The sequence below is a fragment of the Xyrauchen texanus genome, chromosome 33, assembly GCF_025860055.1.
Source record: "Xyrauchen texanus isolate HMW12.3.18 chromosome 33, RBS_HiC_50CHRs, whole genome shotgun sequence".
Classification (NCBI taxonomy): Eukaryota; Metazoa; Chordata; class Actinopteri; order Cypriniformes; family Catostomidae; genus Xyrauchen; species Xyrauchen texanus.
The window spans coordinates 35,687,326-35,706,937 of NC_068308.1; the positions used below are offsets into that span (position 1 = coordinate 35,687,326).

General features: G+C 36.0%; 1 protein-coding gene across 1 annotated transcript in view; it reads right to left on the reverse strand.

Moving 5' to 3' along the window:
• Positions 1-1,125: 1,125 nt before the first annotated feature.
• Positions 1,126-19,612, reverse strand: part of ppp2r2d (protein phosphatase 2, regulatory subunit B, delta) — a 31,546-nt gene continuing 13,059 nt past the window's right edge. Inside the window, exons 3-10 of the mRNA XM_052102197.1 lie at positions 13,751-13,848; positions 13,494-13,659; positions 9,874-9,986; positions 9,358-9,535; positions 8,799-8,963; positions 6,720-6,889; positions 6,391-6,482; positions 1,126-4,439 (exon numbers count right to left, since the gene is read on the reverse strand). Coding sequence (XP_051958157.1) covers positions 4,160-4,439; positions 6,391-6,482; positions 6,720-6,889; positions 8,799-8,963; positions 9,358-9,535; positions 9,874-9,986; positions 13,494-13,659; positions 13,751-13,848 — 1,262 coding nt within the window. The 3' untranslated portion in view covers positions 1,126-4,159. The remainder of the gene's footprint in view (positions 4,440-6,390; positions 6,483-6,719; positions 6,890-8,798; positions 8,964-9,357; positions 9,536-9,873; positions 9,987-13,493; positions 13,660-13,750; positions 13,849-19,612) is intronic.

Below are 19,612 nucleotides of genomic sequence, written 5' to 3' on the forward strand. Positions count from 1 at the left end.
AATTCAGCATCTTTCCCATACTCTCACACTCACTATTTTGTCTCTCACTGGGACTACATCTTGTTTAAAAACATGCGAGGCACGCACGCACACACACCTGTACAACAGACATGACAGATGTAACAAACATAAATAAATTAAATCAAAAAGGTACTATGGGCTAAAAAGGGCAAGATTGTTTTCATTCACACATTTTATTCTGCAGACATCTGATGGTGAACCAGCTTACACCATCCGTATTCAGAAATTTGCAAGTAAATAGAATAGATTTAGCTTAAAAACATAGAAAATAAATATTAATGTTGAATAGAGGTGTACTGTTGTTTTGATGTTTATTTGAAAAAGAATGTTTGTTTCATAACTTTTGACACCAAGTTGAAATGACTTGAGTAATAGGAAATTCAACCAAATTACTAGTAATTCTCATATTAGATGTTAACATAAATAGTATATTTAGATAAAATTTCACAGAAAGATTGATAATGATGTCTTCACATGTATCACACTGGTTTTGCTATATTTTGTAATTTCAAAGAATTTCTACACATTATTAAAAAAAGGCATATTAATTAATAACTTTTATATTTGTCAGTTAACATGCCAAAAATATCAATCTTTCTACATATATGAACATTTAAGGACTTAAAAATAATGTAAATATATTCTAAACCGATTATGCAAAAAATAACACTGGTATCGGATCGGGATCAGCCGTAATGAGATCAGTGCATCCCTAATCCAAACAGAGCCTTTTTTTTTTTTTTGGCCAGTCAAGTGTATATTGTTAATTAATGATACCTAAAGCATTTATGTTAACAAATACAACCTTATTGTGAAGTGTTAACCAAAAAGCAAAATTAACGATTCAATTTATATTCAGGGAATAACGATGCAATTAAAAATGATTGTTGGCTTAATATTTCAGTGTTTTTCAACAATATTATGATTTAAAATACCACTCGTGAATTTTTGCACAGACACATTTGCATTTTGGGAAAAGGTTTGCACCTGTGCATCAAATTCTGTTCCCAGCCATAGTTTCTACACTAAATTGAATATAAATGCACTATATTACAAAGTAGTGAAGCCTGCCAAGTTGGCAAAGGCTGTTATGAATATGATTTGAATCAGTGTTGCGCAGAGTGTTGATTCAGATAAACACAATTAAAATTTTATTTAACTTTGGTCAAAAATAATCAAACAAGTGTACACTTTCACAATGTTAGCATCATCATCATCATTTAACAGGGAACAAGGTCTGTGAGATTATCTAGCTGACCTGTCAGTCCCTAGATTTAAAGAGCGTCACAATCAACTATACATCAACTTTTGTCATTTGTCATTTTCACATCAGTTTTGTAGCTGCTGGTCAAACTTCAGCAGAACAAACTGCATCACTGGTTTCTTTAAGCCGTGTCCTGATGTGAGATATATCCATTTAGATCAATTTTCTGCACAAATATTTCTTGCCCAAACATTTTTCTTTTGTACAGGAATTGACACATCAATTCTCAAAATCAGCACATGATCATTGTTTGACATGATTGACTGGAAGAAAGACAGTTTTGTCTTAAAGGTATAGCTCATCCTAAAAGGAAAATTCTGCCATTATTTACCCACCCTCATGTTGTTCCAATTGTTTCATTACATATATTGAAAGTGAATGGTGACTTAGGCGGTCATCCTGCCCAACATCTCTGTTCAAGTTCCATGAAAAAAAAAAAAGGCTTGGAACAGCATGAGGGCAAATAAAGGACGTATTTAATTTTTGGGGGGTTAACTATCGCTTTATAAGAGGCACTCAACACACTGTTTTTGATTTGAGTGTTCTACGATGGTCACTGACAGCATGTCTCTATTAGCATTGACTTAGCATACTAAGCTGCACAAACTGTAGCAGCACATAAACGGACAAATGGAGTGTTAAAAAAAGGGGCAAAAAGGGGTTTGAAGGGCACTGCATTTGGCGACTGGGGATATTTAAGAGCTCATCTAGTCTTCATTTAAGAGCTCATCTAGGTTACTGGGCGCGAATGATTGGGACATACAGACAGACGTAAGGTGGAAGAAAATCCTCTGATACCAAAATGGAAACTGAATCGAAAGCAAAACTGACGGAAATACTGAAACTTATGGCAAGGTCCTCCATCATACAGTGCCACCGCAAATTCAAGTAGTAAAATACGGACATTTGCTTCCCAAATGGCAGATTAAGAAAGGAATTCTCTCAACAACTCCATGAATTCTTAATGTCACTAATTTATTCAGCTCATTAAAAGGAATCTTCCATTTTCAATACAAGTTAAGCTAAATTGACAGCATTTGTGACAATGTTGATAACAAAAATTTTTAAAAAAAATAATAATAAAGAAAATAATTGACTCGTCCCTTGTTTATAAAAAAGATAAATAAAAAAAAGATGTGGTAACAGTAATGCACCTACAATGGAAGTGAATTGGGCCACTCTATAAACTTTTAAAAACACAACATTTCAAAATTAAAGCCACAAGACATAAATATTATACATGTTACCATGACTTTAGCCTGTTTTAAATCTGTTTTACATGGTTTTAGTGTGGTAAAATCACTTACAAGGTTTACGGCATTGCGTCGTCATGGCAACCAAGTTGTGCTATTGGATGCAATTTTACAGAGATAAGGTTAGCAAGCTATTTTATTGCATTGAAATCATGTTAACGCATAGAACGTTTACATCTTGTGGCTATACTTATGAAACAATTAATATCTGAACATTTACCAACTGGCCCCATTCACTTCCATTGTTGTTGTTTTTTTTAATTCGACGAGTCGAATGTATTCTGGTAATAATCATGCCACATGCTGTCGATTGAGCTCAACTCGTATTGAACCCAGAACTTTCCTTTATTATACTGCTTAAAAAAATCTTAATCAGTATTTTGGTCTTGGTCAGTAAAAACATCCTTTAAGCAAGATACATTTACTAGAGAAACAAAATATATTAACTTGTTTTCAGAGAATGTCTTAAATTAGGTTTCCATTCCTTACCCCCTAGGCAATGTTTTAGTTTGAAGCATAAATCTACCAAAAAAAAAACATATTTATATAATATTTTTTTTTTTATATTTGCCAATTGCATAGGAAAGCTAAGCTGAAGATATAATCTCAAAATACAAAATACTGATCAAGAAAATGAATTTTTAGACTTAAAAAGCAGGCTGCGTTTTTGTTGCTGTAAATCAGTACATGACAATTATTTCCTATATTTGGGTGGAATTCCCCTATAATGCTGCTAATACGGGAACAGCAGGTTGATTTCACATTTTTACCACTGGCGCTCCAGATCTACATGCAAATATAAAACGTAATAATCATACATACCTGCTCACAATGTAGAAAACGCTTTCTCTTTGTAGTTATGTTACTTTTATTAAGTGGTTTGACACCAGTTGGTGTAATATATAGATACAGTCAGTGAGTAGATAATATTATGCATGAGAAAACAAGAAAAACTTACAAAATAAAACCAGAACAAAAATAAAAACGAAAACAACTGTCCACTGACAAAAATGGAGACCTGTTTTAAGTGCTTAAAAAGGTAGAACATCAAGGCCTGAGAGTTGGGCCAGGGGAAGGAATGTTAACAGCTGTGAACGAAACATCATGAAGGCCTGGATTTGAAGTCAAACAGTGAGTACATACTAATTTGACAGCGAGACGATACTCATCCTGTGGTGTGTTCCATACTTTTGGTCATCAAATCCTAAAAACATAAGGCTCAGCCGAAAGACGAATACATGTATGACTAGATCTAGCCTTTTAATGCTGATTGGTGTTCGTCAATTCCGTTGCTTGAGGTTCATATTGGTGTTCTTCTTGCTTTTTGGTGTGTGGAAGGGGTCATTGCGAATTATTTTGTCCTATTGAAGAGCATTTTTTAAAATATACGGTCTCCCTTGTCTACGCATGGAAAAACAAGTACTTCAATTCTTCGTCAGAACAAAACAGGGCCATTTTTCTCTTACAGATTTAACGACTAGGATTAACATTGCAAAGTACAAGACTTTCCGAGTGTCCTCCGATCTGCGCCGGGGGAAATGGGGATGGGGGGATATTTCTTTATCTTGATTTAGTTTTTTTCTTCTTAAATCACTCTCTCTCTCTCTCTCTCTTTTTATTTTTAATTAATTTTGTCCTGGAATATATACAGGTTGTTGGTGGCGGCCACAGCTATGACGTTCTCTTTCGGGTGCCAGGCGGTGTGTAGGATCTTCTTATTGAAGTCCAGGCTATCCACGCTGATTTCGTCTTTCTTCCGTTTGCCGCCGGTGCAGACCTTGCGCGGTTTGAGCATGGCACGGGGTTTACTGTTCTCCCGTGAGGCCTCCAATGTGATGTCCCTGCGCGTGTTCCTGTCAAACATCCTGAAGAAGTTGTTGTAGGAACCAGTCATAATGGCACTGGAGAAGACAGAATCAGAGAGACAATTTGGACTAATCAGAGAGGGGATTAAAAAATATAGAAGATTAGGTGTTATTTACAGGCAACAGACTTACCGTTATGCTCAATCACATAACCACCTGTGAGGTTACCTAAAAGGCAGTTTTTTCATAATTTGTCTACATTCACACCACAAGCCAAAAGTATCAAATTCAGACTTTTTGATCAAATTAAATTTGAGTGATTGGTTTGAACAGGCAACGCTCCTGAAATCCTAAACCTGCATGCGTCAAAAACACTGGCATGTGCGTCAGAAGTAAACAACAACGAAATAAATAAATGGACAAGTGAAGACCTGCATAACATCGCATACTGATTAATTATGAGGGTGAACAAACAAAAAGATTTCATAGATTTTCAATAATGGTATAAAGAACAATTATCCACGACAAAACGTATATATATATATATATATATATATATATATATATATATATATATATATATATATATATATATATATATATATATATATATATATATATCTTTTTCCCCACATTTAAATATCTTAAGTAAAAAACTGTCTGAGTGAGTATTATTGACTCAAAATAAAAATTGCTACATTTTATGTATGCATGTATATGTGTGTATATGTATGCATGTATGTATGCATATATGTATGTATGTAAATGTGTGTGTATGTGTGTGTATGTATATGCATGTATGTGTATGTACATTGGTCCCTTAAAAAGTGGGAGGCACATATACAAACTGTTGTAATTCCTACACCGTTCACCTGATTTGGATGTAAATACCCTCAAATTAAAGCTGAAAGTCTGCAGTTAAAGCACATCTTGTTCGTTTCATTTCAAATCCATTATGGTGGTGTATAGAGCCAAAAAAGATTAGAATTGTGTAGATGTCCCAATATTTATGGACCTGACTGTATATATGTCTGTATATATATCTGTATATATATATATATATATATAAAACCTGAAAATGACATAAGTATTTTGTCTCAAAACAGATGATATTTTCCAAGATATTCATTAACTACAAAAATTTACAAATAGATCAAATTGACTCGAAATCTAACTTTAGACATTACATGCACTGATCTCACGGAAGAGGAACATTTTGCAGTTTATAGTGACAAACAGGTGTTTAGGAAAGTACTGAGGTAGATTTTGTTGCTATTTAGTGTTTTGGAAGAAAATAAAAATCAAAGGAGCCTTTTACCCAATGGACCCTTTTGCCCCGTTGTACCCTACATTATATAAGAGAGACATTTTACAAATGATATTGTATTTGTTTTTCATCAATTTGTTACATTTTAGCTTTTTAAAAATGAATGAATCCCTGTATTTCATCAATAAATATATTTTATCGCATTTATTATATTTTGTTCTTTACTGTTCAATGCACAATTTGTACCATTTATATTGTTTGTAGAATAGGTGCTAAAAATCAGTACCGTCTCTTTAAGAAAACCAGCAGTTCTTTTAAGTGTCTGTAAAGTGCTGGGTTTACATTCACATATTTTTATGTGCATTTTGGGATAAAACGCATAAAAATGTATATGCTTGCTTGTGGTGGATACATTTTTTTATTGGGTATAGCGACCACAAGGAGGTTAACCCAACGTGACTCTACCCTCCCATGCAGCCAGGCCAATTTGGTTGCTTAAGAGACCTGGCTGGAGTCAATCAGCACGCTCTGGATTCGAACTCGTGACTCCAGGCATGGTAGTCAGCGTCTTTACTCGCTGAGCTACCCAGGCCCCACAAGTGTTTACAGTTTTTTTTTATTTTTTTATTTTTAAAATCAACCTATGAATGGCTTACTTACGGCTGTCTCTGCATATATATAGCGGGGATAGGAGAAAGTATTTTAACACAGAAAAAGTTGCATACTTCAGCTTTAAATGTGCATCTTAAACTAAATCTGGTTTAAATATGGGCTACTCACTTGTCTGAACCATTCCAACAGCACTCAAACTTGTCGAAAATGCAGTCATTCTCGTAGAGCGAGCACAACTTGCTACGTAGATACTCGTGTACCTGCATTGGAGAAGAACATGTGATTCAGCAAGAACAAACCGCTTATAATTAAGTGCAAAACAAGACATGTTTTAGCCCTGTGTGAAATAAAGTGTTCTTAGAGAGGTGCCAGCAGTATTTTAAGAATGTATTAATCCAAGACGTGAAATAACATGTTCATGAAACATGCACAACATGACAGCACGTGTTCTGGAATGTTCCGTGTTTGCTGATGCAATAATCACAACTGTAGTTTACCTGGTAGGTCTCTACAGGCCGGTTCTCCATGTTCAGATCCCAGACCTTCACAGAGAGGTAATCCCGGGTCATCATGTATCTGCCACTATGGCTGAACTTGACGTCAGATATGGAAGAGATGATTTCCGAGAAGAACGACCGACTGCTGGGGTCTTCTGGCTCCTCAAAAACTTTGGAGGAACAAAGAAATCAAACATTTGTGTTAATAAAAGATAATGTCTTTGTTTTAGATGAAATTACACATTTCTCACAACAATTTAAAGGCCAGGTTTTATTCCTACAGTATTTAGTTAGCAAGTACACCATTACCAACAAAGCCAGTTTGAGACCAGCTTAACAAATACTCAAAATAAAGTGACCATTTGCAAACCTAAATTAAAATAATTGTGGAAACACTCCTTCAAACCATTTGTAATGTCATGCATTTCAGTGTCTGATGTTTTGCACCAAGCGGATCTGACAGGAGGTAAATGGCCAGAGTTGTGCCGTTTTGCTTTGTTGGTCTGGAGCGAGATCCGTGTTGAGAACACGGCATTTGTTTTATTATATAATCCGCTTTTTACGTAATACAAGAGCTTGCTGACATAGAACAGTGGAAGCCTATTACAAAAACAGACAAAATAGGCCACAATTTTCCATGGCCATTTAGTGAGAGTCTGATTTTGTTTAAGGGGACACTACTGATTGAGGTCATGTTTAGTAACATCCTCACATGGAAAGTTAAGTGATGGAAATATGAGTATAATAGGAGTATAGAGTATACCTCTAGACTATGATACCTACATATAACATCTAAACTAGATTTGCACTTCCTAATGGAAATAGCCTCCCAGTGCTTTCAAAGTTTTAGGTAAGCTTTAGAATATGGCTTTAATTCTGTGTAAATTAAAAAATGGTTAAAGATATTCATGGAAGGCCAATCACAATTCAGTGCACAAATAGATCAGAAGTATGCAAATATTTTCGCCATTGAATGCTGGGTAACAATCGACATTAAGCCAGCATATGACTGCCTTTCTTCAGCAGAACACAAATGAAGATTTTTAGAAGATAGAGCTCTGTCAGGTCCTTATAAATGGAAGTAAACAGGTGCCAGGACTTTGACGGTCCAAAAGTCACATTTAGGCAGTCGATCAATGAATGTCTTATGAAGCAAATCGGTAGATTTCGATAATTGAAACGTTTTTATCTTTAAAATCAGCGCATCCATCCTCCCATCTGACGCTGTTTGAAATGGCCAAACTCTCGTGTGACGATCGTTCTTCTGTTGTAAGGCTCAGTGGTTGAGGCTCAGGGTTACTGACCAGAAGGTCGGGGGTTCAAGCCCCAGCACCACCAAGATGCCACTGTTGGGCCCTTGAGCAAGGCACTTAACTCCAGGTTGCTCCGGGGGGATTGTCCCTGTAATAAGTGCACTGTAAGTCGCTTTGGATAAAAGCTTCTGCCAAATGCATAAATGTAAATAAGCGGCGCATCCAAATTCATCAATGAACTCGCCAACGTGCTTGCATCAAGCATTGCGTCAGCTGCTACCAGGAAGCACTTTTTAAAAGTTAACATCGTTTAAATTATCAATTTATTTTTTACACAAACGATTTCCATCAGAAGACATTCATTGATCAACTGGAGTCACATGGATTACTTTTATGCTGCCTAAATGTGACTTTTGGACCGTCAAAATGCTGGCACCCGTGTACTTGCATTATAAGCACCTGAGAGGGCTCCATTTTCTAAAAATCTGCATTTGTGTTCTGCTGAGGAAAGACAGTCATACACATCTGGGATGGCATCAGGGTAAGTGAATTATGAGAGAATTTTCATTTTTGGGTGAACTTTTCCTGTGTGTTAATTTTTTAAACGTGTTAAACAGTCAACTATTAATTGCATAAACGTGAAATTTCCCAGCCTCAGTAGAATTTAACGCTAATCATTAATAAATGCTGTCAAAGTATTGTTCATTGTTAGTTCATTTAAACCTGCAGTTCGGACTGAATTGCAGAATTTGAATACTTAGTGTTACCAGAACAATCCCTAACCAGAATGTTTGAGGAATATCAATATAGTGGCATAAATACTCACATTTGCTATGTCTATCGCAAAGCGCGCCGGCCCTCATGTCACAGAGGCGGATGGTTCCTTTACTACTGCTGTATACAAAGACATTACACTGGTGTGGGTGGCACTCAGCCGCTGTTATCACCTCTGTCAGCTCTTCCATATTGGCTGGCTTAATATCTACAATGTCTGAGGGGGGAAACGGTGAAGGAAACCAACAGTAGAGTAGCAGAAAACTTCAATCTGCTTAAAACAGTTGCGATCTATTCCAGATACAAGAACTATTCATGCATTAGTTCTTGTATCATGTCTGTCCGAACTAGCACAGTGTGCCTGCTTAAAGACAGAAAGGGTGCGTGCCTGAGTGCAGATGGGCTGATTTGAGTATTTCTGTAACTGCTGATCTCCTGGGATTCACACAAAACAGTATCTAGAATTTAATATCAGGCAGGTTGTTTTAATGTTGTGGCTGATCGGTGTGGATGGATGGATGGATCCCTTTAAAGCAAGACACATTCAGATCTAGATGGGAGGTAACATTGCAACAAAACTCCAAAGATGTCACCGATTATGTCAAGGATACTAAAACTTCTATCTGTGATTTCTAAATGCCAGAGGTTTATTCTGAGGTCGTCTGCAGAAAGGTATGTTTCATAATCACTATTTACTGAAATGGAATTGATGTGATATGTATGTGCGTTTGCAAATATTCTGCGCGGGCTGGCTTCCACCATCAAGTCCATCGGCATCAATACAGGAACCTGCAAAACACCAGAGTGAGTCTCTTCATTAAATATTAACCCAACAAAGAATAATAAAAAAAAGAGCCTGCAACCCATCCTGGATTCGTGCAATAAGTAAGGCTTCCTGATTTCTGCTGTATTTCATTGGATAAGGAATTCTATTCTCAACAATGTGAGTAATATTTTGTCTTTACTAGTTGATCCTTTTCTTCTGTGCAATAGTAGGCTATATACAGTCAAAACAAAATAGTCTGACTTTTAACAGATTACATATAATGAATTAAAAACCAATGCTTCAATGGTTTCAAATGCAGTCATCTAGAAATTTCACCTGTGAAAAGGAATGACAGACTAACCCGTAGTGATGTGATTCGATACTGATCTCGCAGTCTTCCATCTTCGTCTTTAAGGTTGTATCCTTCCGCTCGTTTGTCCCTTTCACTGATCTTCCATAGTTTAATGGTTTTGTCTTTTTGATAGAAAAATAATCAATCATAAAACGTTTCACATCCATATACATATTGAACCATCTACCGCATGTTTGTTTAGAAAAGAAATGGAAAAAGAGAAGTACACAAAAACCTAGCGACAATGTGTTATACCAATAAGCCCACAATACATATAGAGGCAGACCGATATATATCGGTTTTACTGATTAATCTGTGCCATTAGTTGTTTTTTGTAACTATCGGCTACCAGCAAAATAAATGATATTATTCCTCCATGTTCCTCAGTGACCGGCCCTGGAGGATTCTACAGTTTCAAAGCTTTGGTTCTACAGTATAATAATATATATAGTAAACAATTACTGGCACCTCATGTGGATTTGCTATATCTTAACCTTTCATCATCGACAATATTCATCCATATTTTTATCCTCACTTCAATGCATATTTAGTTGATTAAATAATCAAGTGTTCTAAACTGAATTGCGGTCATGCAAAGAAATGTGTGATTACGGTAACATACCCCATCAGCATTTACATAGCCACCTCAAACATCATATCTTGTTAAAATAATAAAAAACCTAATCTGGTGAAATATGCATGTATACAAAAACCCTTATTTTTTGAGTACAGAGGCTATTAGGGATGCTCAGATCAGGAATTTTACAGTGGACACTGATCATCGGTCTTCTTGTCACCTGATCGGCCGATCCCAATCATTTCAACATTTATCAGGATCTCTGTCACTAGCTATATGTAAGCTTCTGCACTCGGCCACTATTAATTGGATATTCCTCTTCCCAGTAATATCACTTGCTGACAAAAAATTAAAAAAAATAAAAAACTTTAAAAGGCTTGTGAAAAAGCATTTTTTTTTTTTAAGTATAAATCAAGTATAGACTAACAAAATATTCTCTATATTAAGACAGATAAAAAAAAAATTAAGCTTATTGTCAAACTGATAACCCATAGGCGCAACTAAACTTAATGTGACATTTTTGGCAAATGATTCATTGTCATCATTTCAGGGGTGGCTGTGACTCAGGTGGTATAGCGGATTGGCTACCAATCAGAGGGTTGGTGGTTTGATTCCCGGCTCACACGACTACACATGCCGAAGTGTCCTTGGGCAAGACACTGAACCCCAAGTTGCTCCCAATGGCAGGCTAGCGCCTTGCATGGCAGCTCTGTCGTCATATGTGTGTGAATGTTAGTGTGGATGGGTGACTGGGACACAGTGTAAAGCGCTTTGGTAACCTCTAACGTTAAAAAAAGCACTATACAAGTGTAGACCATTTACCATTTCATATAATTATTATTATTCCTTAAATTATCTTTGCATTATATTCAATACATTATATTATGGAATTTTAATATTGTATAAAGAATTATTGTGTTAATAAATTCCTTCCCTGCCTTTTCATTTAGTTGGATTATTTTGTTGTATTAGTTATTTTTCACATGTTGCTGCTAGAACTTTAATGAGGGAAACACATGCTCTCACATGAGGGAAAGAGATGAAAAAAGTACAGATAGAGTACGTTTCTAGACTCTACGGGTGCTACTATTGTTAATGCCGTTTCATCGGGAGATATTTAATAAAGATATTTTAATTACACCACATCTTGTAACTCACATTATTACTGAGATGCCCATGTCTGGCGGAGACTAAGGCAGCACCGTGGCAATAAAGACCGTTTCACAGCTTGTGCCGTTTTCCCTTTGCCTTGTCGCATGTGAAATGTCACATTAACAGTACAATATACAAACTTTTCATTTTCGCTAGGGATGCACCGATGTATCGGTCAAACATCGGTATCGGCCGAGATTCGCCTTGATGACTGACATCGGCCTATCGGCAAATACGATGTCATTCACCGATGTTTATATGTCTTGGTTATTTGCGGTCGACTTGGACAACATTTGCCTACACAGCTGCAGTTTCGGAAAAGATCCAACAGGTATTATAATACCACCCACAGCCACTGGCTAGACATGACTCTGGCATGACGTAAGAGGGCAGCGGTTGCAGTGCAGGATCTAAACATGTTTACCAGTCTCCTCCCCATACCTTCAGCTGTTGGAGATTAACATAGCATAATGAACGCTGTTAAGAAATGTATTTTCCCAATTCGTCATAACAGTTTCAATATGTTCCTTCCATGGTGTTGATGCATTTTAAAGGAGTATATAATCTATGTTTTTATTTTGATGTTTTTAATGTGAGCTAGATGAGTTAAGAGCACTGTTGTATAAATATACAGTATGTCACATTTATTTGTCTAAAACATTGCATGTAACAAATCTTTTTATAGGATTTTACTACAAACTTAAGTGTCTTCACACTTGTAGTTCGGTTCTATTGGTCCGGACCAAAAATGAAAATGATACATTTAGTCCTGGTTCGTTTAGCGTTCACACTGGCATTTTTAACACTGAACCTAACGATACAAAACCAAAGGCATCAGGAAAAAGTCAGGACCTCATTGGACAGCTTTTATGACATTTTTTTTACAGAACTTACCGAACATCCAAAACAATGCTGGTGAAATGTGCTCGTTGAATGTATATATGGTGGTATTTTTACCAGCTGAGAACAAACAAAGAGTTAATAAAATGTGTAAAGGAGTCAAAATCACGCCAGAAATTCCTCCGTTGTACACACAAACAAAGATAAGCTGCAAGGACAGCTGACAGCGGTTCCGACGCCAGTACCGAACTGTAATGGGAAACAGCTCCTATGATGAGGTGAACCAGGTATGCTTGAGGTCAGTATTAGGCAAATTACTTCCTGTTTTTGGTCCGTTTAGATGTCTTCGGTCCATGTTGCGTTCATATATCAATCGAACCGTACCAGAGTTTGTTTGGAAGCGGACAGAGACCCACTTTTCAGGTGGTCTCTGTTCGCTTGTTTAGTGTGCACCAAGGTTCGGGTGACAGCGTTCACACTTGTTGAAATGAACCGCACTAACAGAGCAATCGCACCACAGTTCATTTTAATCAAACCAAACCTGCCAAGTGTGAACACACCCTTAGTTTAAACAAATTGCTGAACCTCGCTGCTATTTTTAATGCCATTAGAATATAACAGGCACAGTGATATACATATTAAAACACCATAAGCAGTCTTTCAAAAACAGAACGGGTTTATGTTTGCAGTACTTAATGGTACATGCAACTATTTATTTTTAAGTATATCGTTTTACTGTGTGTACTGCACGTCCAATGCCAGTGTTTGCCAGTTGAACAGTGGCACCAACACGCTGAATTGAGCGGCTGCAGTGACTGACAAAAATCTCTTATTTCATTGGTCAGTCAGTTTTCAGCGCAGTTTTCACATTGTATCGGTTGACCTCTAAATACATAGCGCAAAAACATTGTGTAAAATTCCCTTTTTTTCTTTTCCCTTTCGTCAAAATTGACCCAAGATACCCTAGGTCTAGGTAGTCAGCACCCTAGGTTTTAGAACAGAGATAAAAATAAAAAAAAACAAATAAATAAAAACACAAGCACAAAACAATTTCACATACCGTTTGTGGAGAGCAGAAAGTGTGCAGCGTTCTGTTGCGGGAGCCATCTGATTTTATTGATCTTCTCCTCAATTTCTAAACTTTTCAAGTAATCAAACTCAGGTTCGTGACTCTGAAAAGTGCTGTACACATTGTATTCCCCTCTCGAGAGTGGGCGGTTTTTACTCTGTAAGATTATTGAACAAATAAATTCAACAAATTAGTCACATTGTTTTAGAAAATGATCAAATTAATATACAATGTTTGGGTTGCATCACCTCCTGTTCCCGCTGAAATATGACGACTCTTCCCCCTTTGTCTCCTGTGGCTAGTAACTCCCCAGAATAGTTAAATTCAACAGTTGAGATAATGTCCGCTGAACATCCAAAAGGAAGAGAGAAAAACTATTATTATTTCATACATTCAACATGCAAAGCTTTGTTAAAAGTAGATCCCATCATTATTTCATTTAACAGACGTTCCAAGTCATGTGTGCATTATTATCAGAGCACACTATTCCAAATAACATAATGCTTCTCTTTGTAATTTTTTAGTAAAATGGAATAACTTGTTCCACCTCTCAAACTCTCGTTTCAGGAAAAACTGACCAAAAAAATATTGATGACTCGTCTTGAGATCAGAGGCAAATTTTTGTCCAATAAAATGCTCTCTATAGTGAGAATATCCATCCTCCAAATTAAAATGATCCCTTTCCTACACCTAGCATTAGTAAGCAGCAAATCATGTTTCACTGCTTTTGCCAAATAAATTAAATTGGCTATATAAAAACAAAGGGGGTGAGGGGCTTCAATGTTATGTTTTATATATATTATATACACACACACATATATACATATACACATTAATTATATATATATACACATACATATATCTCACACACACACACACACTTTATTAAAAAATTTTTGTGTAGTCTACAAACTTTGAACTAAATACATGACCAACTTGATGTTTTAAAATAAATTGCAAACTTTGACACTACAAAATTCCAACAATTTCAATTTTCTTTGTTTCTCTGTGGATCATTTCCTCTCTCCTCTCTCTCTCTCCCTCTCTTTTTCGCTCAGAAGGACAAAGAGACAAACAGAGGCATGATTCACAGTTCCTGAAACAGAACAATTAGCTCAATACAGTCAGGGAGGCCAACAATTCACACCTCAAAATTGCAGTGCAAGAGATGATAAAGCTTCTCTTTTGCTGAAAGCAATTTTGTAACTAAACCAAAACATTTCATAAACTGTGGAAAACAATAGATAGGGCTGTCACGATTATGACATTTGGCTGACGATTAACTGTTAAACAACTAATTGCGATTAATTGTCTCGTTAAGCCCTTTCCCGATAAATTGACATTAAACTGTCATTTTTAAGGTGTGATTCTTTATTACTTCAAGATGTAATTTTTTGCATATTTAACTTCAAATAAATCAAATAATAAAATGGGAATAAACTACGATTTCCTTTTAAGGCTTTAATAACTTATGAACAACAAATTATGTTTTAAATATTTCTAAATACTTAAAAAAAAAAAAAAAAAATCAACTTTTTTGTCAACTTCAGTTTTGGTCAATTTAACATTTATATTGTTTTCTGATCTCATATTCAATAATTTTTTTAATAAAACAATTTTATATACATATTTATATTATGCAATAGTAAAATATTTATTTCCTAATTTCATCACTTTCACATGTTATGTTAATGCTCTGATTAAACCTACAAGCCCTTATTTGTCATGAAGCAAAACTTTTAAAGGGGCTTTTCCACTGTATGGTACCACTCGACTCGACTCGACTCTGCTCGCCTTTTTGGGGTTTTCCACTGTGGATAGTACCTGGTACCTGATACTTTTTTAAAAGTGTCAGGTACCGTAAAAATCCTGCAGATCACTGATTGGTCAGGGAGAATCGTCACTACCAGCATCACTGGATTTCCGACACGCGACATCAACCCGCTAGTTTTAAAGTTAGCAACAGCGATAGCAGTATCATTTGTTCACGCGACTTTCGAATTGTGAAAAAGAAATGTCTGCGCAAAACCACGCAGTGGTCAATGAACGAGGTGCAGACGGTCGACTCGTTAGTGATGAGCGAAACGATAAAGTCTCTCAGGAAGTGTCTCAGCTGTTGGCCGCACACGGCTACCACCGAACCTACCAACAGTGTTGGGAAAAGTTAAACTTAAGTGACTACAGAACCATCAAGGAAAATTGGAAGTGGTTCGACCAAATGGGATGCCATCTAAACCGGCGAGCAATGGGAGGGAGAGTGCCCTGGACTCAACCATGATGGAGGATGGTACGTTTTGTTATGTTAACTCTATACTCTGCTTGAAAGCTTCACTTTATTTAGTTGACCAGCTACTGGAAGCTTCTAAATCAACCAGGCCAATTTAACTGTTACACTTGTGTAAAATCACCATGCAACAACTGCTTTATGCAGTACAATGAGATAGTAGCTAACAGCTAGTGGTTGTGTTATTGTTTTGGTCAGTTTGTGTCGAGTTTAAGACGATGTCACGGCAGTAGAGGTGGCGCAACTATGACGATCGTCCTATAATCCCACCCACGTTGATGCGGCACTAAACTGCAGTGGAAATGCAAGCTCAGAAAAGTAAAGCGAGTAGAGTTGAGGCGATTCGAACCATAACGTGCAGTGGAAAAGTGCCATAAGATTTCGTCTCATCATTTTATGACTCATAATATATACTAAGCGTGTCGTCTCCTCTTTGTCACTGTGTGTCATTAACACAGCGTGTATGAACCAAGAACCTTTAAACAATAGTTTAAAGAGAAACCGGAGAGCTTTGTGTTCACCATCAATGTTTATACTTGTTCGCTTATATTTTCGCAGGAGTTTGGCGCGAGCCTCTGCAGACAGCACACATCAAAGTGCTTCACAAGCTCTTCAGGTCAGGAGCTGGTTGACCTCCACGGTGCGGCTCAGTGATGCTCGGCCACGGAGTTCAACTGAATAACACACAAATGCGCCGTTCAAAAGGATTTATACAGTTAAAAAATTACCTTATTTGGGCATCATAATGTGATTGAAATTTGAATGCCCAACAATCACGGTTGCCTCAAATATCTGCGGTTAGATCAAATAACCGTGGTCAGATGGTTGTTTAATAATCGCGACAGGCCTAGTTGACAATTGAGAAATGTTATGCAGTATGCTGAGAAACACTGATTTAAAAAAAAAAAAAAACTAATATTGAGAAATTTAAATGAACTCTGATCTATTATAAATGATTAAGCATATTGTCTTGTTTCAGTACTAGTTTTCTCTACAGGTTTTGTTTAAACATCAAGCACTGTAACTGGTTGTGTGTCCGATGAAAATAAATGGTATCTGGAAGATATGATCAACAGCAAATAGACTTGTTTGGTGTTAACAGTTTACACAGAAACTGTATGGTTCAGAGAAACTTCTCTTATAAGACTCAAAAGGGATGGTTCACCCAAAAATGAAAATTCTGTCAACATTTAAGGCCCAGATGTACTTCATAAGAAATCAAAAAACGAACGAGTGTGACATTTAAAAAAAAAGTGGCCAAAAAGGTTTTTTAGCGTTCGTTCCAGTGGTTCGTAACAGTTTGCCAGGGCATACTTTAAGGAAAACTTCTAACTGGCTGCTAAACCCCCTTTTTACTGCCATTGGTCCATGTCATCAGTAGGTGTGTCCTGAAGCTCCACCTACTACTTTCAATTATTCACTCTATATTCAATGTGAACACAGCGGCGTGTAGAGTTAATAGTGAGCTGGTGCACGTTTACCAACCTCAGTACAATCGTTTGCATAGAGACATTTTCCAAGAACATGTCATGTGATATTTTTAGTTTTTGTTTAATTATTCCACAAAAAGGAATTAAATCTACTCAAATACTCCCAAGTGTTCATCACTCATGAGCCATCTACAGCGAAAACCACTCACACACATGCCCAAAGAAAGATATGCCTCTATCAACATTCTTTTGTCTGTATTATGATCATTAACACTTTACATACGGCCATCATTGCAGTTGTATACGAGTCATTATAAATTAAAATAACAGTGTAATCGGAGCATAATATGGTCACGTATAGCGTGTTGGCGCATAAGCGGCATCATGAATTAACAATGTAAAAAGACAAAATGAAACATCATCTACTGCATATTTATTACTTTAAATCATCAGAATGGATAAAAGAACTTCTTTTACCGACTGTGACTTCTACTCAAAGAATGATGCAAAATGTCATTGATAACACATTTGAAAGGTTTTACATGTACTCCTCTAAACGCCTCACACAGCAGTGTGGCAGGTATCTGAATGTTAGCAAAAAGCATAATGTTGCTCGGCTGTTTAGAACTTCTTCTGAAGTATTTCAGGGCCTCTTGCCATTTTCCTACCAGTATGATTTTCTTCCATAAGACAAAAAATATTTTAAAAGTCCAAGCTGCTCTTTTCCATTCATCAAAAGCATAATGTGAACAAGGGCTTTTAGAAAAACTTCACACAATCATAAAAGTGCAAAACCACATGCTTCCACATATTGTTGCAATTGGTTGCGACACACACAAAACGAATGCTGTTTTGTACCATTGACATCAGAACTAGTGTTTGAGATTTGAGTGACAATTGTGGGAAAGATTTTCTGTAAGTTAAAATTTGAGTCCATTTCTCACAGACTTGAAAACGTATTTTATGGTGCTTTTTGGACCTTGACAGCATCCATCCCCATTCACTTTAATAGCAAGGAAATGAGCTGCATAAACCTTCAAGTATTTTGTTTTGTGTTCCATGGGAAAAAAAGAAAACATACATGTTTGAAATGACATGAGGGTGAGTAAATGATGAGAGAACTTTCATTTGTGGGTGAACTGTTCCTTTAAAACGTTTATTTTTTTATAAAAAACAATTTTGCCATGGCAACTCCATATTAAGTCAAGTTATCAAGCTCATTTCTCACCAATCTGCTTTCTAAAAGTCAAGCATTTTATTCAGTCTTTTATAAAAATAGACAAGCTCCCAAGAGAGAGAATTTCCCAAAAGACACCAAAAGTTGAAGGCAAAAAAGAAAGAAAGAAACCAATAGTGTCTTGGGGTCAAAAGAAAGAGCTAATGAGCAATAAACAAGTGAAGGCCCCAGCGGGTGTGTGTGTGTGTGTGTGTGTGTTGTGTGTGTGTGTTCAATTAATCAATATCTAGTCGCACTTAAGTCACATTGAGTAATCTGATGACTCAGTATTAGCCTAGTAAGTGAATCTCACATAAACCAGTCAAGAACATTTCCTGATCACATTTCAGCCCAAAATCAAAAGGAAAAACTATTTTCATAAAAGAAAATGAAACATATTTGTGGAACCATAACGATTTTGGTAAAGCTTTAAAAGAAGGTTCTATTTGTTAACATGAATGCACAGAGTATCAAGAATTAACAATGAACAATATTGTAGAACCGCATTTATTGATTTTGACAATGTTAATTATGATAAGTGTTAGTTTTTAGTTAATAATTCATTCAAACATATACAACTTTACGTAAAAAAATAAAAATAGACGTTGAAATGAACATTTAACAAGATTAATACTTAACCTTACAAAACTGAAGTAGGCTACTAGTAAATAGCACTGTTAATTTTTATGATACCAATTTTAACAAAAACTATAGGCCAAACTTTACTGTTCTAATAATAAATATTTAGCATTGAACATGGATTGGATCTGTTCAAGACAGGCCAAAATATTAAAGAGCCACAAAAAGATGTAAAAAGTAAAAAAAAAATATATATATATATATATATGACGATTGATATGAAAAAGGCTATTTTTTTTTACATTGAAAAACAATTTGTAATTCGGTTTTTGCTATTATTAAAAAAAACAAAAGGAATTCACATTTTTCATGTACAGTTGTAATCAAAATTATTCAACCCTCTGACCATCAGTGCATTCTGGTGAATTTAAATGTGAATTAAAACACATCAACTAAAATCTCAGTAAACATTAAAAGTTTTTAATACACATTTGATTGATTGAGGAAAAAAGTGTTTAGTTTACCCAAATATATATATATAGTATATACTAATTCTCTCCACAAATGCCATGCCAAAAATATTCAACACCCAAAATCAATG